General features: G+C 46.2%; 1 protein-coding gene across 1 annotated transcript; it reads right to left on the bottom strand.

Annotated features, from left to right (window-relative positions):
• Positions 1-15,493: 15,493 nt before the first annotated feature.
• LOC119314452 (ubiquitin carboxyl-terminal hydrolase 23-like) lies at positions 15,494-16,729 on the bottom strand. Its single transcript, XM_037589176.1, has 3 exons — positions 16,108-16,729; positions 15,891-15,987; positions 15,494-15,807 (listed from the first exon to the last, which is right to left on the bottom strand). The coding sequence occupies exons 1-3, from the start codon at positions 16,595-16,597 to the stop codon at positions 15,645-15,647; spliced, it is 750 nt and encodes a 249-aa protein (XP_037445073.1). The 5' UTR covers positions 16,598-16,729; the 3' UTR covers positions 15,494-15,644.
• Positions 16,730-27,859: the final 11,130 nt, after the last annotated feature.

The raw sequence follows: 27,859 nt of genomic DNA, 5'->3' as shown, positions 1-27,859 counted from the left end.
TCAGAAGTCCCAAATTTTGATCAATAGTAAGCCTGAGCCAAAGGAACAAATAATTTATAGTTTAGCTGCCATTTTTCCGTGTTCACCAAGCTACCGCAAGAACACATGATATTTCTACCATCAAAACGAAAACACATACACACAACCACAAACCACAAAATAGTTACGCACACGCACGCAGTATGTGTCCCCAACCTATTTTGACAGGTATTTTTCATTTCGTTTCATTTGTTCATTGAATGTTAGCTTCACAATTTGGGAATTGTAATATTTGCTATGTGTATGTTATTTGATTAGTAGAACCCATAAAATCATTAGCCACTAGAACTACTCGAATAATGTTGTAAGCATATTCCCCGCAAAAAGGAATGTTGTAGGGGTATCTCCACAACAAAATAGAAAATACTCTTGACAAATCTTCTATGTGTGTGATTCTTTGGCGGTTCAAGTCCATGTTTTTGAAACGACTCTGACTCTTCTTTGGGTTGTACTCAGAGACTAACTCGTCCATACCTACACATGTGTAAACCGAGAAGTAGTGGTATATCAACTTGCAGCACTCTTTATTCGCATAGGCTGCTCCGCTGGTGTTGGCATAGGCATTGCATCTTGATATCTTCGATGTCTTGTTTGTTCTTACACCTCTTAGAAGATATCTTCCCCGGATCCGGCTGGTTTCTGTTGTTCACTTGTCGTCTCTAGACACTTTGAATGGAATGTGCGCTGCCTCTGACCTAGTACGACTCGATGTTATGGACATGCTTCCGAGGTGTTTGGTTTTGGTTGTGACGCTACATGCGTGCTCTCTATACTGTTTCTACGCTATTTGTGGCCTGAGAATGGGCAAGGCGAGTTTAACTAGCTGGTTCCTCGAAGGTTGAGCATCTCTTCTTGTGCTCATGCACACGAATATTGTGGTGCATGTTGGAATTTTGCTAGTAGGTCTTTGGCCTAAAGCCCAACTAAAATTCTGAAATTCTCTTGGCCCATTCATGCACATATGTGAGTGGAGTGAGTGAGGCTAAAGTTTAGTCCCACCCCGAAAGTTGAGAGAGAGTTGCACCTCTTTATAAGGTGAGCTCTTCTACCATTTGTATGAGCATGAGAAGAGGAGACCTACACGCGCGCTCCTCCTCCTCGCTCGCCACGACGCGCCGCGCCGCGCCGCGGGTTGCGGGATTGAGCCGAGCCGAGGACAGAGCTATGCACATAGCCGAGGATTGAGTCTACCCTAGCCGCCGCCGCCTCGTATGGTTTCTCACCACCGTTCCAGATCATTGCGCCGCCAAGCAAGTCTTCTCCACCCCTCCTTCCGGCGTGCACCGCGAGAAGGGACAGCAGGCCTCTGGAACCCCGCCTCTCGTGATCCTGTACGGGAGAGGGGCGATCAGGTTTTTGGGGAGCGCACTCGCGCGACTGCTGGCAGCGACGACTTCGCGAACGACGACTTCTTCCCCGACCTCGGCAACCTCGTCCTCGACGACATGGGCGACAACGTCAACGCCGGCGGTGCTGCACCGTATGTGATTCTATCCTTCCTGTTCGAGATCGTGGTAGAATTCATGCTTCTAGTATGTGCCCTAGATGTGATATGTTCATCTGCTATGCTAGTTCGCATGATTAGTTTAATCTCTGCTGTTGTGGTCATGATTTATCTTCTGTTTATTCGGATTAAATCTCGTAGTAATTTGCTCATATTTCCAACAATTCAAAAACCTGATTATAGGCAATTTACTCTGAGTGGTTTTGCTGCGCATCTGAAGCTGCCTGCCTTTAAGGGGGCGCAATATAAGAGGTGGCGCACGAGAGCAGTCTACTGGTTTCAGACCATGGGCTGCTATGATGCCACCAAGGGCAAGCCTGAGGGTGATCTTAATCCAGCACAGCTGGAAGCTTTTGAGAAGATCGATACCCTCTTTAAAGGCGCTCTTCTGAGTGTTTTTGATGACTCCATTGTGGATTCGTATATGTCGTTTGACAACGGCAAGGACACGTGAGCCGCGCTCGAGGCCAAGTTTGGTGCCTCGGACGCCAGCAGCGAGTTGTACGTCATGGAGCAATTCTATGACTACAAGATGACTGATGAGCGCCCTGTTGTATAGCAGGCTCATGAGATACAATCGCTCGCAAAAGAACTTGAGTACTTCAAGTGTGTGTTGCCGGACAAATTTGTTGCCGGGGGCATCATTGCCAAGCTTCCACCTTCGTGGAATAATTTTACTACTTCCCTGAAACACAAGAGATAGGAGTTTTCCGTTGCGGATCTCATTGGTACTCTTGATGTTGAAGAGAAGGCGAGAGCAAAGGACACACTTGCTCGAGTTGCTGAGGGAGGTTCTAGTGCCCACATGGTACAGAAGAAGAACTCCCAGCCCAACAAGTTCAAAAACAATAAGAACAAAACTCAGGGCAAAGGCAAGTTTGATACAAAGAACAAGCCATCACATTCTACCAACTTCAAGAAGAATTCTCATAAGAAGGGGAAGGGACTTTGCCATGTCTGCGGTGATCCTAATCACTGGGCTCCGAAGTGTCCTAACCGCTTTGAGGAGCGCGAACATGAGAAGAGCGGCAAGTCCGCTAATGTTGTCATCGGTGATACTGATATGATGGAATCAGGGTACGGTATTTTTCCTACCATCCTTTCAGTATTTTAATCCCCTGATTGGTTAATTGACACCGGTGCCAATGTACATGTTTGTGCTGATGCCTCCATATTTTCTTCTTACCAGGCAACAGGGACTTCACCCGTGCTGATGGGGAACGGGTCACATGCCATCGTTCGAGGTGTTGGTACGGTCGATCTGAAGTTTACTTCGGGGAAGACTGTGCGTCTGAAGAACGTTCATCATGTGCCGTCCATCAATAAAAATCTCGTTAGCGGTTCCCGTTTATGTCGAGATGGTTTTAAGTTAGTTTTCGAATCCAATAAAGTTGTAATTTCTAAGTGTGGACAATTTGTTGGAAAAGGCTATGAGTGCGGAGGCTTGTTCCGCCTATCTTTGTCAGATATTTGCACTAAAGTTATTAATAATGTTTGTCACAATAATGAGTCTGATATTTGGCATTCATGACTCTGTCATATTAACTTTGGTTGCATGACGCGGTGAGCCAATATGAATTTAATTCCAAAAATCTCTACTGTCAAAGGCTCCAAGTGCCAAGTATGTGTGCAAGCTAAGCAACCTCGCAAGTCCCATAAGACTGCAGAGTCAAGAGACTTGGCGCCACTAGAGCTTATACATTCTGATCTTTCTGAGATGAATGGCGTGTTGACAAAAGGTGGAAAGAGATACTTCATGACGTTGATTGATGACTCCACTAGGTATTGTTATGTGTATCTTCTGAAATCAAAAGATGAGGCTTTGACTTTCTTTAAAAACTATAAAGTTGAGGCAGAGAACCAACTTGATCGAAAAATTAAACGGCTTAGGTCCGATCGTGGTGGAGAGTATTTTTTCAATGAATTTGATTTGTTTTGTGCGGAACATGGTATAATCCATGAGAGGACGCCTCCCTACTCACCCCAGTCAAATGGGGTAGCCGAAAGAAAGAACCGAACTCTAACTGATATGGTTAACACCATGTTAGACACTTCGGGTCTATCCAAGGAATGGTGGGGGAGGCGCTAATGACTGCGTGTCATGTCCTACACCGAGTTCCCACAAAGTATAAGACCATGACTCCATTTGAGGAATGGGAAAGGAAAAGGTTGAAACTCTCTTACCTACGTACTTGGGGTTGTTTGGCAAAAGTCAATATACCAATTTCCAAGAAGCGCAAGCTTGGACCAAAAACCATGGATTGTGTTCTTCTGGGCTATGCTTTTCATAGCATCGGCTATAGATTTTTGATAATAAAATCTGAGGTATCCGACATGCATGTTGGTACGATTATGGAATCAAATGATGCAACTTTCTTTGAGGACATATTTCCTATGAAGGATATGTCGAGTTCATCAAATCAGGAGATACCTACTCCATCTAGTGAGGAATTCACTGTAATTCCTGAACCCACCATTGCGATGGAACACGTTGAGAATCCTGTTGAGGGTAACAATGGAACTCCTATGAGGAGTAAGAGACAGAGGACTGCAAAGTCTTTTGGTGATGATTTCATTGTGTACCTCGTGGATGACACACCCAGGACTATTTCAGAAGCCTATGCATCTCCTGATGCTGACTACTGGAAGGAAGTTGTACGTAGCGAGATGGATTCCATCTTAGCTAACGGTACCTGGGAGATCACTGACCGTCCTTATGGGTGCAAACCTGTAGGATGTAAGTGGGTGTTCAAGAAGAAGCTTAGACCTAATGGTACGATTGAAAAGTACAAGGCACGGCTTGTGGCCAAGGGTTATACCCAGAAAGAAGGTGAAGACTTCTTTGATACTTACTCACCCGTGGCTAGACTGACCACAATTCGGGTGCTACTATCACTGGCTGCCTCACATGGTCTTCTTGTTCATCAAATGGACGTTAAGACGGCTTTCCTCAATGGAGAGTTGAAGGAGGAAATTTACATGGATCAACCAGATGGTTTTGTAGTGCCTGGTCAAGAAGGAAAGGTGTGCAAGTTATTAAAGTCTTTATATGGCCTTAAACAAGCTCCTAAGGAGTGGCATGAGAAGTTCGAAAGAACATTAACTGCTGCCGGCTTTGTAGTAAACGATGGTGACAAGTGCATGTACTATCGCTATGGTGGGGGCGAAGGAGTTATTCTTTGTCTGTATGTCGACGACATATTGATCTTTGGAACCAAACTTGATTTAATCAAGGAGGTTAAGGATTTCTTATCTCGCTGTTTTGAGATGAAGGATCTAGGAGTAGCTGATGTTAACTTAAACATCAAACTGTTGAGAGATGAGAATGGTGGGATCACACTGCTTCAGTCTCATTATGTGGAAAAAGTCTTGAGTCGTTTTGGGTATAGCGACTGCACGCCTTCTCCAACTCCATATGATGCTAGTGTGTTGCTTCGAAAGAATCAACGGATTGCTAGAGATCAACTGGTATTCTCAGATTATTGGCTCGCTTATGTATTTGGCGAGTGCCACGAGGCCTGACATCTCTTTTGCTGTGAGCAAGCTGAGTCGGTTTGTGTCAAAACCGGGAGATGATCATTGGCATGCGCTTGAGAGAGTTATGCGCTATTTGAAAGGCACCGCAAGCTATGGGATTCACTACACCGGGTATCCAAGAGTACTGGAGGGTTATAGTGACTCAAACTGGATGTCTAATGCTGATGAGATTAAGGCCACAAGTGGTTATGTTTTTACACTTGGTGGTGGCGCTGTTTCCTGGAAGTCTTGCAAGCAGACCATCTTAACGAGGTCAACTATGGAAGCAGAACTCACAGCATTAGACACTGCCACTGTTGAAGCAAAGTAGCTTCGTGAACTCTTGATGGACTTATCTATGGTTGAAAAACCAATACCCCCTATCCTGATGAACTGTGATAATCAAACTGTGATCGTCAAGATAAACAGTTCTAAGGACAATATGAAGTCATCAAGGCATGTGAAGAGGAGACTAAAATCTGTCAGAAAATTGAGGAACTCCGGAGTTATTACGTTGGATTATATCCAAACGTCGAAAAACTTGGCAGATCCCTTCACAAAGGGTCTATCACGTAATATGATAGATAATGCATCGATGGAGATGGGTTTGAGACCCACCGCATGAGTTGTCCATAGTGGTAAACCACTCTATGTGATCGGAGATCCCGTGAAGTAGAAGTGGGAGACAAGCTGTTGGTCGGCTGGGAGGAGAGTATCCCTATATTAATTACCCACTCCATGAAGATGCAATACTCTCCTGATCTGCATGGCAGGTTGATACTTATCTTAATGTGTTCCAAGTGGCTTATTCGGGTAAGCAGAGATGTTGTCTTGCAGAACATCTTCCGAGGAACACACCTATATGAATTTGACTGTTAACGTTGCAGTCTGTGAGAATTGGGTGTTCTCTAATAAATTCATGAAAGGCCCTGGAGTATGACGTATACGCTCCACCCGCGGGGAAGCCTTGCGGCAGCCCAGTATCAGTCAAGAATTTGTGTGAAACTAGTTTCACAGAAAACTTGTAGTTCAAGGCATAGTCCACTATTCAAGTTGTGATCTAGTGTAGCATAAATTTCAAAGTGGAAGTTCAACTTCACAGTCTCCACTAAGCACCGATATATAAAACAATGTTTTGAAACTAAATGATAAGATGTGCCAATGAGCCTTTGTGGGGGATTGTTGGAATTTTGCTAGTAGGCCTTTGGCCCAAAGCCCAACTAAAATTCTGAAATTCTCTTGGCCCATTCATGCACACATGTGAGTGGAGTGAGTGAGGCTAAAGTTTAGTCCCACCCCGGAAGTTGAGAGAGAGTTGCACCTCTTTATAAGGTGAGCTCTTCTACCACTTGTATGAGCATGAGAAGAGGAGACCTACACACGCGCTCCTCCTCCTCGCTCGCCTCGCCACGACGCGCCGCGCCGCGCCGCGCCGCGTCGCGCCGCGGGTTGCGGGATTGAGCCGAGCCGAGGACAGAGCTATGCACGTTGTCTATATTTTTGCTGCATGGGAAAATTAATGAGTCATTCATTAATAATTAACGGACGCGTTAATTACTGAACCGTTTCCGATTCTTTTGGATCGTGACGACTCGGACGTGGGGTTTACTCCGACGACATACACGGCCCGCACTATATAGTCAGGCAGACGTCTACCCTAGCCGCCGCCGCCTCGTATGGTTTCTCACCACCGTTCCAGATCATTGCACCGCCAAGCAAGTCTTCTCCATCCCTCCTTCCGGCGTGCACCGCGAGAAGGGACAGCAGGCCTCCGGAACCCCGCCTCTCGTGATCCTGTACGGGAGAGGGGCGATCAGGTTTTTGGGGAGCGCACTCGCGCGACTGCTGGCAGCGACGACTTCGCGAACGACGACTTCTTCCCCGACCTCGGAAACCTCGTCCTCGACGACATGGGCGACAACGTCAACGCCGGCGGTGCTGCACCCGCTGCACCGTATGTGATTCTATCCTTCCTGTTCGAGATCGTGGTAGAATTCATGCTTCTAGTATGTGCCCTAGATGTGATATGTTCATCTGCTATGCTAGTTCGCATGATTAGTTTAATCTCTACTGTTGTGGTCATGATTTATCTTCTGTTTATTTGGATTAAATCTCGTAGTAATTTGCTCATATTTCCAACAATGCCCACTCCTCTCTTCTTTCTCCTCTTCTCTCTCCTCTTCTCTATTTTACTCTCTCTTTTTTTGCGAAATGTCTTCTCTATATTACTGTTGTACATTTGTTTACCTATCAATGTAATGATATCCAATATTTAGGGGTTATTTGGTTCCAATAAGTCACCAATTTGTTTACTTATAAGTCAGGTGACTTAAAATCAGTGACTTATAAGTCATGCCTATTTGGTTGTCACCTGACTTATAAGTCACTTAAGCACACCTTTCCACCTTGTTTTTTATGTAAAGGTGATGAGACCCATGTAAAAGAGGGTGACTTATAAGTTTTAAGTTGAGGTGGAGCAATTTATGACTTATAAGTTGGGGTGACTTATAAGTTAAGTCCGTTTGTCAAAATAAGTTACTTTTTGCACTTTTCGACTTATAAGTTGGTGACTTATTTGGAACCAAAAAGGGCGGCCTTATGTACTCGCGGAAAAAATGCCATGCGGCTACATGAAATGGTTGTGCGCAACAAGTCTAGGGCTTGCGGCTCTGCGACCGCACTGCATCGTGGCGTCTCCGTGGTGGAGGTTGCGCTCGTGCTCATGGTTCAATTTCTTTTTTCTACTGTGCTCGTGCCAAGGAACGCGACAGAGCCGCTACATCGGAAGTTACAGCCCCGCCATCGACCTAGCTAGGAGCTCCGCCATGGCGTCTGTTCCATACCCAATGGACTGAAAAACTAAAAATGTACGCTAGCTCGGTAGTCCACCAGAGAAATTTGCTCTGGAAGCTTGGAACCCAGCCGATGCCCGACCACCCTGGTGCAGGCAGAGGGCAGAGAAATATGGCAGGCACGGTAAGCCAGGACACGGTCGGAGTCCGACCCCGATCAGACTCGGATCACAACCGGGCAATCTTGGCAGCTGACACTACATATTTGTCGCCCCCTCGCCCAGCACAGACGCAATTTCCTCCCTTGCAGTTCGCACGCTTGCGATCTGATCCCCGTCCATGGCGGCGTCCGCTCCGAACTGGACCACCCTCCTGCCGGATCTCCTGGGCCAGGTGATCGCCCGCCTCCCGCACATCGCCGACCGCGCCCGTCTGCGCGCCGTGTGCCGCTCGTGGCGCTCGGCCGTGCGCCAGCACGTCTCCCCTCGGCGGCGGCTTCCGTGGATCGTCCTCGAGGAAGGCCACTACCTGACGCCCTGCGATGGTGCCGTCCACCGCCTCCCCTTGCCCAAGAACACCAGGTGCGTAGGATCCACCAACGAGTGGATCGCCCTCGACTCCACGGACAACGTCACGCGGGCGCACAGGTACGCGCTGCACAACCACTTCTCCGGCGCCACCGTGCCGCTGCCGGAGCTGGACTCCGTCATCGGCGAGGTTCCGGACGAGTTCGAGACCCGCAAGGTGCTCATGCGCTCGACCCCCGACGACCTCGTTGCGGTCACCGGTAACATATGGAAGTACCCTCTGATCCTGTGCCGACCGGGGAAGGGAGTGTGGGTGCCAAGGCTATTGGCCATGATGTACCTTCGTATCAGCGACATTGCATTCTTCCAAGACGAGCTCTACGTGGTCACCAAGGCCGACGATCTCTTTGCCCTCCATCTTGCTGAGGACAAGGATGGCAAGCCCATGATCACTGGTGTCAAACGAATCATCAACCATGCCCCCGGCCATGAGGACGATATGTACTACGAAGCCGATATGTGGAAGAGGTTGACTAATGACATCGGTTCATCGAGCGACGACGAACACACTGAGAGAGACTACGAGGCATCATGTGAACATGACAACCATGACACGTTGATTCAAGAAGACGCTCATTACGAATCCGCCGGTGAAGATAGTGACAACGAACGCTTGGCTTTCAGTGAAGAGGATACATTTTCTGAATGTGAAGAGGGGGTGAAAGAAGGGTACGACGCCGTCCACACCAGCAGGCACCTTATCAAGTCACAAGGTAAACTGCTCATGGTTAAACGAGAGCGGCTGATTGCAGCATCCACTCCAACCGACCACACTCGCAAGATCGAGGTGTTTGAGGCGGATATGGTCACAGGGACATGGGTACCACTCAACGGTGGGCTAGGCGGCGGCCAGGCGGTACCTTTTCTGCCCGTGGAGAAGTGGAAGAGGATGTCATGTATTTTCTTGATACAAATGACGTGTTTGACATGAGATCCGCCACTATTAGGCCGATAGCCCCCATGGATTTGTTAGATGACAGGTGGAGGGCGTGGGTTTTTCCACCGGACCTAGTTGTTTAAATAACTAGTAGAAAATTTTCATTGTATTTTTTTTAATTAGGACCGCTCATTCTGGTTGAGTGTGAATTTCCCACTCCGTCGGTGGATTAATTTTAATCATTTTTTTCTTACAAAATTTTGTATTTTTGAGGTAAATTTTACCCAAGCCACGCGGAACGCCCAAATTCCAAAAGCGGAAAAGAGCACGAGACAAGTTTATCATGACTTCCTATACACCTACACCATCTTGACGATTAAGTTCAAAGAAGTAGATTATGTACAAGCCCAATCTGAAAAGAGGGGACTGACATAAGCTGCTCAAGAAGCTAAAACTACCGGGTGGCTCAGGTGGCTGTGGCCACGTCAATTATGACGTGAAGTGATACAGGCGCATCTTGGACGTCCATCGCCCTTTAAATCGAGCGGTTGAGTTCTGTTTCAATTCAAAACGGTATCAACCAGTTAGGAGTCTAAATGGAGTGAAACTTTTTGCATATTGAACGCCGAAAAACAGCTTTCAATCTGAATAGACTAAATTAACTTTTGTAGAGTTTAAGTTTGAATTCTAAATAGAATCATTTCAAACATAATTAGAGTCTAAATTTCAAATTATAACTCCATTGTAATTAATTCTTTTTGCAGACTGATCTAAAAAAATTGTACTTTCAAATGAACATGATGAAATTCAAGTTTACACAAATTAAATCCAGAATTCATATAAAGTTACCATAGGCATGCATCCAAATAAATTCAAACTTAAAGTGGTTATAACTTTAAATTAAAACTAAAGACTTAAGTTGAATAATTCCTTTTGCATTATATTTCAGTAGTAAAAATAAACGTTAGGAATTTATTTAAAAGACCTTGGAGAATTCAAACTTAAATGCATCGTGGGCTAGGCGGTGGCCAGGCGATCTTCATCAGCAATCGCTTTAGCAGTACCTTCTCTGCTCGCGGAGAAGTGGAAGAGGATGTCATGTATTTTCCAGATACAAATGACGTGTTTGACATGAGATCCACCACTATTAGGCTGATAGCCCCCATGGATTTGTTAGATGACAAGTGGAGGGCGTGGTTTTTTTCCACCGGACCCAGTTGTTTAAATAACAAGTAGGACATTTTCATTGTTTTTTTCATTATGATCATTCATTCTGGTTGAATGTGAATTTACCACTCCATCCCGGGATTAATCTCAATCATTTTTCATAGACTTGGCAAGAATTGTCACTTTAGTGCAAACTAGCTAATTGTTCGTGCATTGCAACAGAGTCACAAAAATTCTAATAGTTCAATATTAATCGTGTCAATAATACATGCAGTGTTCTCATAAAATAAAGTGGCATTGGTGATATTTTACAAATCCATCCTCCCCCACACCTCTCTCTGCCACACCCAAAACCCTACCCACCCATATTCAACATGCTCATCATCATATTCATCATAAATGGATGGCATATCGAAACATGACATAGTATGCGATGAATCCATAAGGTGATCATCATCATGTAAGCAACCCTTTGCAAGATAGTCCACTAGTGGGATAAGTGAAGTACCATAACCTATGTTACCTGTAGAGCATCGCTCATGTGTTGTAGGTGAGGTGTCAAAGACCAAGTCGTGGTCATCTTCATCTTGATGGAACCATGTGGGGGTGCATCATCGTCCACCATATGGCCATCGGTTTGCCCATAGGAGGTATGGACTCGTCGAGGATTGACGCTTCGTCTTGTTGGAGATCTAGCACCAAAAAGGAAAACACACTTGGAGTAGAGGGTAAATCGTTAGAAATTATATTGGCCTCACATGTCGTGTCAATTACCTCACTCACTAAGTGTTGTGACTCACTCACTCCCTCTTGGATGCTCTCACTCGTATGTTGGTGGAGTCACTCAAATGGCTCTCAACCTCACATAGGATGTGTGACATGCTCTCATGTGTGGGGCTAGTGGTGGCCACACTCATCCTCTCATAGGAAATGCTCTTAATGTCACGTATGGTGGAGTCACTCATGTGATGGTGGCTCTCCTCACATGGCAATTGGGGCATCTCGTCATATGTGGGTGTCGGAGAGATGTAGGTGCAAATGTCTCCATGGTCAACTCCTATCGTCGCCTTAGTTGAAGGGATAGTCCCATGCTTAACCTCCTCATCCCTAACGCATGCAAAGATGAATGCCGTAGGATGTGGAAAATCATTGCTCTCCTCCGAGACCAAAGATAAAGTCTCATGTGCGGTCTCGTAGCTTGACTCGGAATATGAGTCCCGTTGGGGCGCCGTCTTCATGTTGGTGAAGAGGTTCGTACTCAACGGCGTGGTCGAAGGGGATGGCCCTTGCTCGACCGACTTGTCGTTGTCTTGTATGAGGCCCATATGATGTGGCACCTCGTATCTCGTCTTCATGACTGAAAGGAATTTCCCATGCTCGGTCGAGGGGCTTTCGAAGATGGAAGTGTCTCCCTCGCTTGTAGGTGGTCGCCTCGTTGTTGAAGATGTTGATGTAGGCGAAATCACGGGAACTGGGTGAAGATGCCGTATGTCCAAAGGCGAATATGCCTTGATAGCACTTGGCGAAGATGGCGAAGTGGTTGTTGTAGCTGTAGTGTCGTCTTGGTTGTGGTCGTCTCGCAGTCTTCTCTTGAGCTCATGAAGTTTGGCTGTAGCTTGATGTAGAGTTTGTTGGGACTTGTAGGTTTGCGCGTGTTGAGCATCTTCATGTTGATGGTCTTGTTGTCGTGCTTGAACTCGTAGTAGATGTCGTTCATCATCGTCGTGCACATGATGCTTGGAGGTGACTTGCCCTTCATGACAATTTGGATCACAAATGTGATGATGGTCGCCATGTAGATGTGGACGTGGACAAATTGCGCTTCCATCGCTTGTTCGCTCCGAAGATGATCAATTTGGTCGCCGCCGCCTTGAACATGACGAAGGGCTTGAAGATGACGAAGAGGAAGAATGGTTGTCCAGCAAGGCCCGAATCTCCTCCATCCTTGCATCTTGCTCCTCCTTTTGTGCAGAAAGCTTGTTGTCGATGTAGCCTATTTTCCTTGCTTCAGAGTGACGAATGTCGATGGAGAGGTTCTCGATGCGCTCTCGCAAGGTAGAATGTCCCTTTCTTTGTTGTTGTAGACCGACGATGGACGTTTTAATGATGTAGTTGTTCACGCCGTCATTGTCGTTGAAGACCGGAGATGAAATGCCTTTCCTATCCATCACAAGACTCAAGCAAATATGAGTGGAAGAAAGGAGACAACTATACCAAATGTACCTTAATCGATGTTGAGAATGGATCAATGATCAATCAATGATGTAACAAGGAAATAGCACAACTGGTACCGGTCTCGTCGATTTCTCACACCAACACAAATAAAGCTTACGGTGGAGCTTGGTGAGGATAGTGGCACAAAAATTTGATGCAAAATGTTAGCAAGAGTCAATAATGTTGAAAGAGCTTCACACATTCGCAAATGAAACAAGTAGACCAATAGCAATATGGCACTCGGAAACACATACACGGATAGATAGACCAAGGTTGTCCGCATTGCATTAGGCGCACATATGACATGGTGTTTGGTTGCAACCTGCATAAGGTGTTGTCACCACTTCTAACTAGTGGTGAGCTTACCACACACAATCTGAATATATAGTGCCAGCTAGTTAAACAAATGACAATTCATCCTAACTACTATCAAATGACAGTTCAGATTATTAATAGCCATTGGCTAAATAGGGGATAGCTCATCGGTGTTGCTGCTACCAGATCTTTCTCTTCCTCTTCCTCTTCTTCTACTTCTGCTTCTACTGCTGCGGCATCTTCTTCTTCTTCTTCTTCTTCTTCTTCTTCTTCTTCTTCTTCTTCTTCTTCTTCTTCTTCTTCTTCAAATCCTGCACTGACCTCTATTAAGCCACATTGCCTCTGCCCACTCCAACATTTTGTTCTTCCAATCGTCATTGTCAAATGCCTCCACACCATGGCCGGAGCTAACAACATCCTCAGGCTCGACCTCTTGCTCCTCAGGCACGTGTTCATCAAAGCCCCACTGGAGGATCCAATTATGCAGAATGCAACAAGTAAGAACAAGCTTAACCTGAGTGGAGTATGGGTGGAATGGCTTCTGATCCACGATCTTAAACCTATTTTAGAGCTCCAAAATACCCTCTCAACAGTTACTCTAAGGATGGAGTGTCTGAGATTAAACAGCTCATGTGCAGTCCTAGGATAGTTCCTACCAGAGAACTCGTTGAGATGGTACCTGGTTTTCCTGAAGGGTGGAAGAATACCCGGCCGACATGCATAGCCAGCATCTCCAAGGTAGAACTTGTGTCGGGGATGTTGATCCCATCAGGTCGACTCATGCTGTCACTGAGAATGTTAGCATCATGCGTTGACCCCTTCCAGCCAGCTAGCATATATATGAACTTCAGATCAAAGTCAACAGCAGCAAGCACATTTTGACTTGTGTAGTGCTTCCTCCCCTGTATGCTACAGAGTGTGACTTAGGAACTCTGGCGGTGACATGAGTACCACCTATTGCCTGAATGCAATCCTGAAAATGGCATCACAAGCCTGTGTTAGTGCTAAACTTGAATGATACAAGCATATCAAGCCATGAAAAGTGAATATTGTCAATGCTCACCTTGAAGTATGGGTACCATCTTGGGCTTCCGCGAATCTTGGGTGGAGTCTGGCCAGATGGTCTCCTGATCATCTCTCCTCTAAGCTCCCCAACAGCAAAAAGCACCTGCTTGAAGTACCTAGAGATGGTCTCCATTGATCTCCTGAATGTGTTGTGAATGACCCTGAACCTCTGGTTATGGCCAACAACATGGAGAAACATGGCCACTTGCTCTTCCACACTGGTGTTGATGTTATCTTGTAGCAGTCCCCTGTTCCTGAAGGTCTCGACAAGCCTGGCAAATGGTGCTCTTTTCATTCGAAGCATCCACAAAGCCTCGACGTAATTGCAGTTGTAGGTGTAGTTCAGATTTTGGATCTTCTCCTGTTCCCGGATAAACAATGGACCATAGCGGATCAAAGGTCTCCCAGCACAAGGAACAGCTCTTTGGTGCATGAACATGACACATGCCTGAATCACACTAATCAGTGCTGCTGCCTGAATTATGAGCCTCATCCGTGCGTCCATAACCTAGTTGACATCGACGGTTCGTTCAGTGGAAAATCGATCTTACACCTTGTCTAACGGCCTAACCACCGACCTAACAAAGGGGGGAGGGGGTGCTGCTTACCGACATCAGAGATGAGGACGGCGTAGGGGGAGGCATGGCACAGACAAGGTCGACCAGACAGTGGCCAACAACAAGTGGAGCACCAGATCCGCCGCAAACGCCGCCGCCTCTAGCGTATATCTGAAATCGCAGCCGCCGCCGGTGGTGAGGCAATAGGGAAGAAATGGAGTAGTGGCTATGGGTGAGCGAGTGAAAGGGGGGTGATGCTAGATTTGGCGCCGGGACGGCGCGCCAGATTTCCATCTCCCGCCATCCCCCCTCGCCCTCGCACCGCACTCAACCTGCCTCGTGAGAAACTGACGATCCAAGCGTTTCCAGCGAGGCAGGCTCTAGGCTGCTTTGAGAAGCGTGCGATGCAGGTCCAACAGTGAAACCACGCAACCAAGCAGGCATCTTCCTTCCCGTCCGGCCTGGTTGAGCTCGACGGGGGCAACCAAACACGCCCTATCTAGCTCCGGATAGATTCCATCCGACCAAAACGCATGTATACATACACGTGATGGACAATGCTAGCTCCTGATCAATTCGTTCCGGTCATAAGGCACACATACGTAGCCCGTCCTCCCGTGGGAAGTCCATATATAGAGCAACAGCAGCCAGTGCAAAACCAACTCGGCAACTGATTCATGTCCAAGCCGATATCAGGTGACGCGATCTCCACCACAAGCAGATCGAGCAAGGAGCGACGCTCCCTCCGTCCCAGGGCTGGACAAAGGCCAGGAGCAACTTAGAAAATGTTGGATTTGTTGCTCGATCTGATCACTGATCACTCAGAAAACGAACAACATGCTTCGAATATCTGTCAGGGCTCTTACATAACACACGAAGGATAGGGGAAAACACTGGAGGAAAAACAACTAGTGTAACGTACACCGAGGGAAGCAAAACAAGAATAAATGAAAAACAATCACTGCAAAACTGGGTGATAGATACAACAACATCGTCTGCTGCTCCGATTTGTCATATCCTGCGAGGCTGGTTTCCCCATCTGGCCTGGTCGGATCTCGGTCTCTTCCTCGGCCGTGCTCTGACATCGGCCGCCTCTTGGAACGGGTTCGGTCCGTACGGCTCCTCACGTGGCTTCCTCACCTTCTTCCTTTTCCCACGGTCATACCCCTCGTCCCTGGAACAAACATGGAGATGAGTGACCCCATAAAGTAAATAACCTGCCATCACAAAGAAATTAACCGTTGTTTGCAAACTTACCATTCATCTAGCACATAACCAATACTGTCGGTCCTTCTCGGATATTGAAACTCTGTTGCCTTCCTATCTGACATGTCAATGTCATCCCACAGTGGAACTGCGAAACAAAATCAATGACTGTAAATATTTAATGCTGATGGCAGCGAACAAAAATGAGAAACGCATTTCTGCAAGGTTGCGCATATGCTGGCAACAGAGGAGAGTTATATGTGCTTACCAGGGATTTCTCTCAAACCCCTTGTGAGGAGATCGAAATGCCGGGGGACTCCCTCGTTTGCATGTGCACTGTTTCTTGAATCAATCTGGTCCGCAACAGAGCTTACGCATGCACCTGGTAGCTCGGCACTAGCAAGTGTTGCATCCTTGTCGTCTTTCTTGTCCACGGGAAGGTCAGCAGCACTGCTGGGGCGTTCAGCGAGATGTGGTTTCTTCGTGGATATCTCAACACCATTATCTAAACTTGCAGCGGCGCGGGAGCGTTTGCGTCTTCTATGGGATTTACATGACATGTCCTTGGTAAAAACAGTTTCTGATGTTGATGTCTGCTGATCATCGGCGATGATTCCATTGTCAATGGACTGCCTTTTAGCTCTTTTGTGTTTCCTTTTCTTGTGCAGTTTTAGTGCAGCAAGTAAAGGTTGCTTGGACACAAAAAGCAAGTGCACAGTTGAATAATCCTTATGCTTCTTGGACTTCAAATCCTTCATTGTATGTAAATTACCATGGCATGGATCCTTGTCCAACACTTGTGCAGGGTCTTCAGGGCAGATCACCTGAGCAGAAGCTTCAGGGCAGACCGCCTGTGCGGACACTTCAGGGCAGACCGCCTGTGCGGACACTTCAGGACGATATGTACTACGAAGCCGACATGTGGAAGAGGTTGACTAATGACATCGGTTCATCGAGCGACGACGAACACACTGAGAGAGACTACGAGGCATCATGTGAACATGACAACCATGACACGTTGATTCAAGAAGACGCTCATTACGAATCCGCCGGTGAAGATAGTGACAACGAACACTTGGCTTTCAGTGAAGAGGATACATTTTCTGAATGTGAAGAGGGGGTGAAAGAAGGGTACGACGCCGTCCACACCAGCAGGCACCTTATCAAGTCACAAGGTAAACTGCTCATGGTTAAACGAGAGCGGCTGATTGCAGCATCCACTCCAACCGACCACACTCGCAAGATCGAGGTGTTTGAGGCGGATATGGTCACAGGGACATGGGTACCACTCAACGGTGGGCTAGGCGGCGGCCAGGCGGTACCTTTTCTACCCGTGGAGAAGCGGAAGAGGATATCATGTATTTTCTTGATACAAATGACGTGTTTGACATGAGATCCGCCACTATTAGGCCGATAGCCTCCATGGATTTGTTAGATGACAGGTGGAGGGCGTGGGTTTTTCCACCGGACCTAGTTGTTTAAATAACTAGTAGAAAATTTTCATTGTATTTTTTTAATTAGGACCGCTCATTCTGGTTGAGTGTGAATTTCCCACTCCGTCGGTGGATTAATTTTAATCATTTTTTTCTTACAAAATTTTGTATTTTTGAGGTAAATTTTACCCAAGCCACGCAGAACGCCCAAATTCCAAAAGCGGAAAAGAGCACGAGACAAGTTTATCATGACTTCCTATACACCTACACCATCTTGATGATTAAGTTCAAAGAAGTAGATTATGTACAAGCCCAATCTGAAAAGAGGTGACTGACATAAGCTGCTCAAGAAGCTAAAACTACCGGGTGGCTCAGGTGGCTGTGGCCACGTCAATTATGACGTGAAGTGATACAGGCGCATCTTGGACGTCCATCGCCCTTTAAATCGAGCGGTTGAGTTCTGTTTCAATTCAAAACGGTATCAACCAGTTAGGAGTCTAAATGGAGTGAAACTTTTTGCATATTGAACGCCGAAAAACAGCTTTCAATCTGAATAGACTAAATTAACTTTTGTAGAGTTTAAGTTTGAATTCCAAATAGAATCATTTCAAACATAATTAGAGTCTAAATTGCAAATTATAACTCCATTGTAATTAATTCTTTTTGCAGACTGATCTAAAAAAATTGTACTTTCAAATGAACATGATGAAATTCAAGTTTACACAAATTAAATCCAGAATTCATATAAAGTTACCATAGGCATGCATCCAAATAAATTCAAACTTAAAGTGGTTATAACTTTAAATTAAAACTAAAGACTTAAGTTGAATAATTCCTTTTGCATTATATTTCAGTAGTAAAAATAAACGTTAGGAATTTATTTAAAAGACCTTGGAGAATTCAAACTTAAATGCATCGTGGGCTAGGTGGTGGCCAGGCGATCTTCATCAGCAATCGCTTTAGCAGTACCTTCTCTGCTCGCGGAGAAGTGGAAGAGGATGTCATGTATTTTCCAGATACAAATGACGTGTTTGACATGAGATCCACCACTATTAGGCTGATAGCCCCCATGGATTTGTTAAATGACAAGTGGAGGGCGTGGTTTTTTTTCCACCGGACCCAGTTGTTTAAATAACAAGTAGGACATTTTCATTGTTTTTTTCATTATGATCATTCATTCTGGTTGAATGTGAATTTACCACTCCATCCCGGGATTAATCTCAATCATTTTTCTTAGACTTGGCGAGAATTGTCACTTTAGTGCTAACTAGCTAATTGTTCGTGCATTGCAACAGAGTCACAAAAATTCTAATAGTTCAATATTAATCATGTCAATAATACATGCAGTGTTCTCATAAAATAAAGTGGCATTGGTGATATTTTACAAATCCACCCCCCCACACACCTCTCTCTGCCACACCCAAAACCCTACCCACCCATATTCAACATGCTCATCATCATATTCATCATAAATGGATGGCATATCGAAACATGACACAGTATGCGATGAATCCATAAGGTGATCATCATCATGTAAGCAACCCTTTGCAAGATAGTCCACTAGTGGGACAAGTGAAGTACCATGACCTATGTTACCTTTAGAGCATCTCTCATGTGTTGCAGGTGAGGTGTCGAAGACCAAGTCGTGGTCATCTTCATCTTGATGGAACCATGTGGGGGGTGCATCATCGTCCACCATATGGCCATCGGTTTGCCCATAGGAGGTATGGACTCGTCGAGGATTGGCGCTTCGTCTTGTTGGAGATCTAGCACCAAAAAGGAAAACACACTTGGAGTAGAGGGTAAATCGTTAGAAATTATAGTGGCCTCACATGTCGTGTCAATTACCTCACTCACTAAGTGTTGTGACTCACTCACTCCCTTTTGGATGCTCTCACTCGTATGTTGGTGGAGTCACTCAAATGGCTCTCAACCTCACATAGGATGTGTGACATGCTCTCATGTGTGGGGCTAGTGGTGGCCACACTCATCCTCTCATAGGAAATGCTCTTAATGTCACGTATGGTGGAGTCACTCATGTGATGGTGGCTCTCCTCAAATGGCAATTGGGGCATCTCGTCATATGTGGGTGTCGGAGAGATGTAGGTGTAAATGTCTCCATGGTCAACTCCTATCGTCGCCTTAGTTGAAGGGATAGTCCCATGCTTAACCTCCTCATCCCTAACGCGTGCAAAGATGAATGCTGTAGGATGTGGAAAATCATTGCTCTCCTCCGAGACCAAAGATAAAGTCTCATGTGCGGTCTCGTAGCTTGACTCGGAATATGAGTCCCGTTGGGGCGCCGTCTTCATGTTGGGTGAAGAGGTTCGTACTCAACGGCGTGGTCGAAGGGGATGGCCCTTTCTCGACCGACGAGTCCCGTTGGGGCGCCGTCTTCATGTTGGTGAAGAGGTTCGTACTCAACGGCGTGGTCGAAGGGGATGGCCCTTGCTCGACCGACTTGTCGTTGTCTTGTATGAGGCCCATATGATGTGGCACCTCGTATCTCATCTTCATGACTGAAAGGAATTTCCCATGCTCGGTCGAGGGGCTTTCGAAGATGGAAGTGTCTCCCTCGCTTGTAGGTGGTCGCCTCGTTGTTGAAGATGTTGATGTAGGCGAACTCACGGGAAGTGGGTGAAGATACCGTATGTCCAAAGGCGAATATGCCTTGATAGCACTTGGCGAAGATGGCGAAGTGGTTGTTGTAGCTGTAGTGTCGTCTTGGTTGTGGTCGTCTCGCGGTCTTCTCTTGAGCTCATGAAGTTTGGCTGTAGCTTGATGTAGAGTTTGTTGGGACTTGTAGGTTTGCGCGTGTTGAGCATCTTCATGTTGATGGTCTTGTTGTCGTGCTTGAACTCGTAGTAGATGTCGTTCATCATCGTCGTGCACATGATGCTTGGAGGTGACTTGCCCTTCATGACAATCTGGATCACAAATGTGATGATGGTCGCCATGTAGATGTGGACGTGGACAAATTGCGCTTCCATCGCTTGTTCGCTCCGAAGATGATCAATTTGGTCGCCGCCGCCTTGAACATGACGAAGGGCTTGAAGATGACGAAGAGGAAGAATGGTTGTCCAACAAGGCCCGAATCTCCTCCATCCTTGCATCTTGCTCCTCCTTTTGTGCGGAAAGCTTGTTGTCGATGTAGCCTATTTTCCTTGCTTCAAAGTGACGAATGTCGATGGAGAGGTTCTCGGTGCGCTCTCGCAAGGTAGAATGTCCCTTTCTTTGTTGTTGTAGACCGACGATGGACGTTTTAATGATGTAGTTGTTCGCGCCATCGTTGTCGTTGAAGACCGGAGATGGAATGCCTTTCCTATCCATCACAAGACTCAAGCAAATATGAGTGGAAGAAAGGAGACAACTATGCCAAATGTACCTTAATCAATGTTGAGAATGGATCAATGATCAATCAATGATGTAACAAGGAAATAGCACAACTGGTACGGATCTCGTCGATTTCTCACACCAACACAAATAAAGCTTACGGTGGAGCTTGGTGAGGATAGTGGCACAAAAATTTGATGCAAAATGTTAGCAAGAGTCAATAATGTTGAAAGAGCTTCACACATTCGCAAATGAAACAAGTAGACCAATAGCAATATGGCACTCGGAAACACATACACGGATAGATAGACCAAGGTTGTCCGCATTGCATTAGGCACATATATGACATGGTGTTTGGTTGCAACCTGCATAAGGTGTTGTCACCACTTCTAACTAGTGGTGAGCTTACCACACACAATCTGAATATGTAGTGCCAGCTAGTTAAACAAATGACAATTCATCCTAACTACTATCAAATGACAGTTCAGATTATTAATAGCCATTGGCTAAATAGGGGATAGCTCATCGGTGTTGCTGCTACCAGATCTTTCTCTTCCTCTTACTTTTCTTCTGCTTCTGCTTCTACTGCTGCGGCATCTTCTTCTTCTTCTTCTTCTTCTTCTTCTTCTTCTTCTTCTTCTTCTTCTTCTTCAAATCCTGCACTGACCTCTATTAAGCCACATTGCCTCTGCCCACTCCAACATTTTGTTCTTCCAATCGTCATTGTCAAATGCCTCCACACCATGGCCGGAGCTAACAACATCCTCAGGCTCGACCTCTTGCTCCTCAGGCACGTGTTCATCAAAGCCCCACTGGAGGATCCAATTATGCAGAATGCAACAAGTAAGAATAAGCTCAACCTGAGTGGAGTATGGGTGGAATGGCTTCTGATCCACGATCTTAAACCTATTTCAGATCTCCAAAATACCCTCTCAACAGTTACTCTAAGGATGGAGTGTCTGAGATTAAACAGCTCATGTGCAGTCCTAGGATAGTTCCTACCAGAGAACTCGTTGAGATGGTACCTGGTTTTCCTGAAGGGTGGAAGAATACCCGGCCGACATGCATAGCCAGCATCTCCAAGGTAGAACTTGTGTCGGGGATGTTGATCCCATCAGGTCGACTCATGCTGTCACTGAGAATGTTAGCATCATGCGTTGACCCCTTCCAGCCAGCCAGCACATATATGAACTTCAGATCAAAGTCAACAGCAGCAAGCACATTTTGACTTGTGTAGTGCTTCATCCCCTGTATGCTACAGAGTGTGACTTAGGAACTCTGGCGGTGACATGAGTACCACCTATTGCGTGAATGCAATCCTGAAAATGGCATCACAAGCCTGTGTTAGTGCTAAACTTGAATGATACAAGCATATCAAGCCATGAAAAGTGAATATTGTCAATGCTCACCTTGAAGTATGGGTACCATCTTGGGCTTCCGCGAATCTTGGGTGGAGTCTGGCCAGATGGTCTCCTGATCATCTCTCCTCTGAGCTCCCCAACAGCAAAAAGCACCTGCTTGAAGTACCTAGAGATGGTCTCCATTGATCTCCTGAATGTGTTGTGAATGACCCTGAACCTCTGGTATGGCCAACAACATGGAGAAACATGGCCACTTGCTCTTCCACACTGGTGTTGATGTTATCTTGTAGCAGTCCCCTGTTCCTGAAGGTCTCGACAAGCCTGGCAAATGGTGCTCTTTTCATTCGAAGCATCCACAAAGCCTCGACGTCATTGCAGTTGTAGATGTAGTTCAGATTTTGGATCTTCTCCTGTTCCCGGATAAACAATGGACCATAGCGGATCAAACGTCTCCCAGCACAAGGAACAGCTCTTTGGTGTATGAACATGACCCATGCCTGAATCACACTAATCAGTGTTGCTGCCTGAATTATGAGCCTCATCCGTGCGTCCATAACCTAGTTGACATCGACGGTTCGTTCAGTGGAAAATCGATCTTACACCTTGTCTAACGGCCTAACCACCGACCTAACAAAGGGGGGAGGGGTGCTGCTTACCGGCATCAGAGACGAGGACGGCGTAGGGGGAGCCATGGCACAGACAAGGTCGACCAGACAGTGGCCAACAACAAGTGGAGCACCAGATCCGCCGCAAACGCCGCCGCCTCTAGCGCATATCTGAAATCGTAGCCGCCGCCGATGGTGAGGCAATAGGGAAGAAATGAAGTAGTGGCTATGGGTGAGCGAGTGAAAGGGGGGTGATGCTAGATTTGGCGCCGGGACGGCGCGCCAGATTTCCATCTCCCGCCATCCCCCTCGCCCTCGCACCGCACTCAGCCTGTCTCGTGAGAAACTGGCGATCCGAGCGTTTCCAGCGAGGCAGGCTCTGGGCTGCTTTGAGAAGCGTGCGATGCAGGTCCAACAGTGAAACCACGCAACCAAGCAGGCATCTTCCTTCTCGTCCGGCCTAGTTGAGCTCGACGGGGGCAACCAAACACGCCCTATCTAGCTCCGGATAGATTCCATCCGACCAAAACGCATGTATACATACACGTGATGGACAATGCTAGCTCCTGATCAATTCGTTCCGGTCATAAGGCACGCATATGTAGCCCGTCCTCCCGTGGGAAGTCCATATATAGAGCAACAGCAGCCAGTGCAAAACCAACTCGGCAACTGATTCATGTCCAAGCCGATATCAGGTGACGCGATCTCCACCACAAGCAGATCGAGCGAGGAGCGATGCTCCCTCCGTCCCAGGGCTAGACAAAGGCCAGGAGCAACTTAGAAAATGTTGGATTTGTTGCTCGATCTGATCACTGATCACTCAGAAAACGAACAACATGCTTCGAATATCTGTCAGGGCTCTTACATAACACACGAAGGATGGGGGAAAACACTGGAGGAAAAACAACTAGTGTAACGTACACCGAGGGAAGCAAAACAAGAATAAATGAAAAACAATCACTGCAAAACTGGGTGATAGATACAACAACATCGTCTGCTGCTCCGATTTGTCATATCCTGCGAGGCTGGTTTCCCCATCTGGCCTGGTCGGATCTTAGTCTCTTCCTCGGCCGTGCTCTGACATCGGCCGCCTCTTGGAACGGGTTCGGTCCGTTCGGCTCCTCACGTGGCTTCCTCACCTTCTTCCTTTTCCCACGGTCATACCCCTCGTCCCTAGAACAAACATGGAGATGAGTGACCCCATAAAGTAAAGAACCTGCCATCACAAAGAAATTAACCGTTGTTTGCAAACTTACCATTCATCTAGCACATAACCAATACTGTCGGTCCTTCTCGGATATTGAAACTCTGTTGCCTTCCTATCTGACATGTCAATGTCATCCCACAGTGGAACTGCGAAACAAAATCAATGACTGTAAATATTTAATGCTGATGGCAGCGAACAAAAATGAGAAACGCATTTCTGCAAGGTTGCGCATATGCTGGCAACAGAGGAGAGTTATATGTGCTTACCAGGGATTTCTCTCAAACCCCTTGTGAGGAGATCGAAATGCCGGGGGACTCCCTCGTTTGCATGTGCATTGTTTCTTGAATCAATCTGGTCCGCAACAGAGCTTACGCATGCACCTGGTAGCTCGGCACTAGCAAGTGTTGCATCCTTGTCGTCTTTCTTGTCCACGGGAAGGTCAGCAGCACTGTTGGGGCGTTCAGCGAGATGTGGTTTCTTCGTGGATATCTCAACACCATTATCTGAACTTGCAGTGGCGCGGGAGCGTTTGCGTCTTCTATGGGATTTACATGACATGTCCTTGGTAAAAACAGTTTCTGATGTTGATGTCTGCTGATCATCGACGATGATTCCATTGTCAATGGACTGCCTTTTAGCTCTTTTGTGTTTCCTTTTCTTGTGCAGTTTTAGTGCAGCAAGTAAAGGTTGCTTGGACACAAAAAGCAAGTGCACAGTTGAATAATCCTTATGCTTCTTGGACTTCAAATCCTTCATTGTATGTAAATTACCATGGCATGGATCCTTGTCCAACACTTGTGCAGGGTCTTCAGGGCAGATCACCTGAGCAGAAGCTTCAGGGCAGACCGCCTGTGCGGACACTTCAGGGCAGACCGCCTGTGCGGACACTTCAGGACGATATGTACTACGAAGCCGACATGTGGAAGAGGTTGACTAATGACATCGGTTCATCGAGCGACGACGAACACACTAAGAGAGACTACAAGGCATCATGTGAACATGACAACCATGACACGCTGATTCAAGAAGACGCTCATTACGAATCCGCCGGTGAAGATAGTGACAACGAACACTTGGCTTTCAGTGAAGAGGATACATTTTCTGAATGTGAAGAGGGGGTGAAAGAAGGGTACGACGCCGTCCACACCAGCAGGCACCTTATCAAGTCACAAGGTAAACTGCTCATGGTTAAACGAGAGCGGCTGATTGCAGCATCCACTCCAACCGACCACACTCGCAAGATCGAGGTGTTTGAGGCGGATATGGTCACAGGGACATGGGTACCACTCAACGGTGGGCTAGGCGGCGGCCAGGCGGTACCTTTTCTACCCGTGGAGAAGCGGAAGAGGATATCATGTATTTTCTTGATACAAATGACGTGTTTGACATGAGATCCGCCACTATTAGGCCGATAGCCTCCATGGATTTGTTAGATGACAGGTGGAGGGCGTGGGTTTTTCCACCGGACCTAGTTGTTTAAATAACTAGTAGAAAATTTTCATTGTATTTTTTTAATTAGGACCGCTCATTCTGGTTGAGTGTGAATTTCCCACTCCGTCGGTGGATTAATTTTAATCATTTTTTTCTTACAAAATTTTGTATTTTTGAGGTAAATTTTACCCAAGCCACGCAAAACGCCCAAATTCCAAAAGCGGAAAAGAGCACGAGACAAGTTTATCATGACTTCCTATACACCTACACCATCTTGACGATTAAGTTCAAAGAAGTAGATTATGTACAAGCCCAATCTGAAAAGAGGGGACTGACATAAGCTACTCAAGAAGCTAAAACTACCGGGTGGCTCAGGTGGCTGTGGCCACGTCAATTATGACGTGAAGTGATACAGGTGCATCTTGGACGTCCATCGCCCTTTAAATCGAGCGGTTGAGTTCTGTTTCAATTCAAAACGGTATCAACTAGTTAGGAGTCTAAATGGAGTGAAACTTTTTGCATATTGAACGCCGAAAAACAGCTTTCAATCTGAATAGACTAAATTAACTTTTGTAGAGTTTAAGTTTGAATTCCAAATAGAATCATTTCAAACATAATTCGAGTCTAAATTGCAAATTATAACTCCATTGTAATTAATTCTTTTTGCAGACTGATCTAAAAAATTGTACTTTCAAATGAACATGATGAAATTCAAGTTTACACAAATTAAATCCAGAATTCATATAAAGTTACCATAGGCATGCATCCAAATAAATTCAAACTAAAAGTGGTTATAACTTTAAATTAAAACTAAAGACTTAAGTTGAATAATTCCTTTTGCATTATATTTCAGTAGTAAAAATAAACGTTAGGAATTTATTTAAAAGACCTTGGAGAATTCAAACTTAAATGCATCGTGGGCTAGGCGGTGGCCAGGCGATCTTCATCAGCAATCGCTTTAGCAGTACCTTCTCTGCTCGCGGAGAAGTGGAAGAGGATGTCATGTATTTTCCAGATACAAATGACGTGTTTGACATGAGATCCACCACTATTAGGCCGATAGCCCCCATGGATTTGTTTGATGACAAGTGGAGGGCGTGGTTTTTTTCTACCGGACCCAGTTGTTTAAATAACAAGTAGGACATTTTCATTGTTTTTTTCATTATGATCATTCATTCTGGTTTAATGTGAATTTACCACTCCATCCCGGGATTAATCTCAATCATTTTTCTTAGACTTTGCGAGAATTGTCACTTTAGTGCTAACTAGCTAATTGTTCGTGCATTGCAACAGAGTCACAAAAATTCTAATAGTTCAATATTAATCATGTCAATAATACATGCAGTGTTCTCATAAAATAAAGTGGCATTGGTGATATTTTACAAATCCACCCCCCCCCCCACACACCTCTCTCTGCCACACCCAAAACCCTACCCACCCATATTCAACATGCTCATCATCATATTAATCATAAATGGATGGCATATCGAAACATGACATAGTATGCGATGAATCCATAAGGTGATCATCATCATGTAAGCAACCCTTTGCAAGATAGTCCACTAGTGGGACAAGTGAAGTACCATGACCTATGTTACCTTTAGAGCATCTCTCATGTGTTGCAGGTGAGGTGTCGAAGACCAAGTCGTGGTCATCTTCATCTTGATGGAACCATGTGGGGGGTGCATCATCGTCCACCATATGGCCATCGGTTTGCCCATAGGAGGTATGGACTCGTCGAGGATTGGCGCTTCGTCTTGTTGGAGATCTAGCACCAAAAAGGAAAACACACTTGGAGTAAAGGGTAAATCGTTAGAAATTATAGTGGCCTCACATGTCGTGTCAATTACCTCACTCACTAAGTGTTGTGACTCACTCACTCCCTTTTGGATGCTCTCACTCGTATGTTGGTGGAGTCACTCAAATGGCTCTCAACCTCACATAGGATGTGTGACATGCTCTCATGTGTGGGGCTAGTGGTGGCCACACTCATCCTCTCATAGGAAATGCTCTTAATGTCACGTATGGTGGAGTCACTCATGTGATGGTGGCTCTCCTCAAATGGCAATTGGGGCATCTCGTCATATGTGGGTGTCGGAGAGATGTAGGTGCAAATGTCTCCATGGTCAACTCCTATCGTCGCCTTAGTTGAAGGGATAGTCCCATGCTTAACCTCCTCATCCCTAACGTGTGCAAAGATGAATGCCGTAGGATGTGGAAAATCATTGCTCTCCTCCGAGACCAAAGATAAAGTCTCATGTGCGGTCTCGTAGCTTGACTCGGAATATGAGTCCCGTTGGGGCGCCGTCTTCATGTTGGTGAAGAGGTTCGTACTCAACGGCGTGGTCGAAGGGGATGGCCCTTGCTCGACCGACTTGTCGTTGTCTTGTATGAGGCCCATATGATGTGGCACCTCGTATCTCGTCTTCATGACTGAAAGGAATTTCCCATGCTCGGTCGAGGGGCTTTCGAAGATGGAAGTGTCTCCCTCGCTTGTAGGTGGTTGCCTCGTTGTTGAAGATGTTGATGTAGGCGAACTCACGGGAAGTGGGTGAAGATGCCATATGTCCAAAGGCGAATATGCCTTGATAGCACTTGGCGAAGATGGCGAAGTGGTTGTTGTAGCTGTAGTGTCGTCTTGGTTGTGGTC

Source organism: Triticum dicoccoides, chromosome 6A (assembly GCF_002162155.2).
Source record: "Triticum dicoccoides isolate Atlit2015 ecotype Zavitan chromosome 6A, WEW_v2.0, whole genome shotgun sequence".
In the NCBI taxonomy this organism is placed as follows: domain Eukaryota; kingdom Viridiplantae; phylum Streptophyta; class Magnoliopsida; order Poales; family Poaceae; genus Triticum; species Triticum dicoccoides.
The sequence above is the reverse complement of the archived record's forward strand: the minus strand, read 5'-3'. Positions and strand labels throughout refer to the sequence as shown.

Excerpts from the sequence above, each read along its gene's own strand:
- LOC119314452 (XM_037589176.1), bottom strand. The coding sequence starts at position 16,597 with ATGAAGGATTTGAAGTCCAAGAAGCATAAGGATTATTCAACTGTGCAC. Across the intron at positions 15,988-16,107 it reads GGGTTTGAGAGAAATCCCTG|TTCCACTGTGGGATGACATT; the intron begins GTAAGCACATAT and ends TTTGTTTCGCAG. Across the intron at positions 15,808-15,890 it reads GGTTATGTGCTAGATGAATG|GGACGAGGGGTATGACCGTG; the intron begins GTAAGTTTGCAA and ends TGTTTGTTCCAG.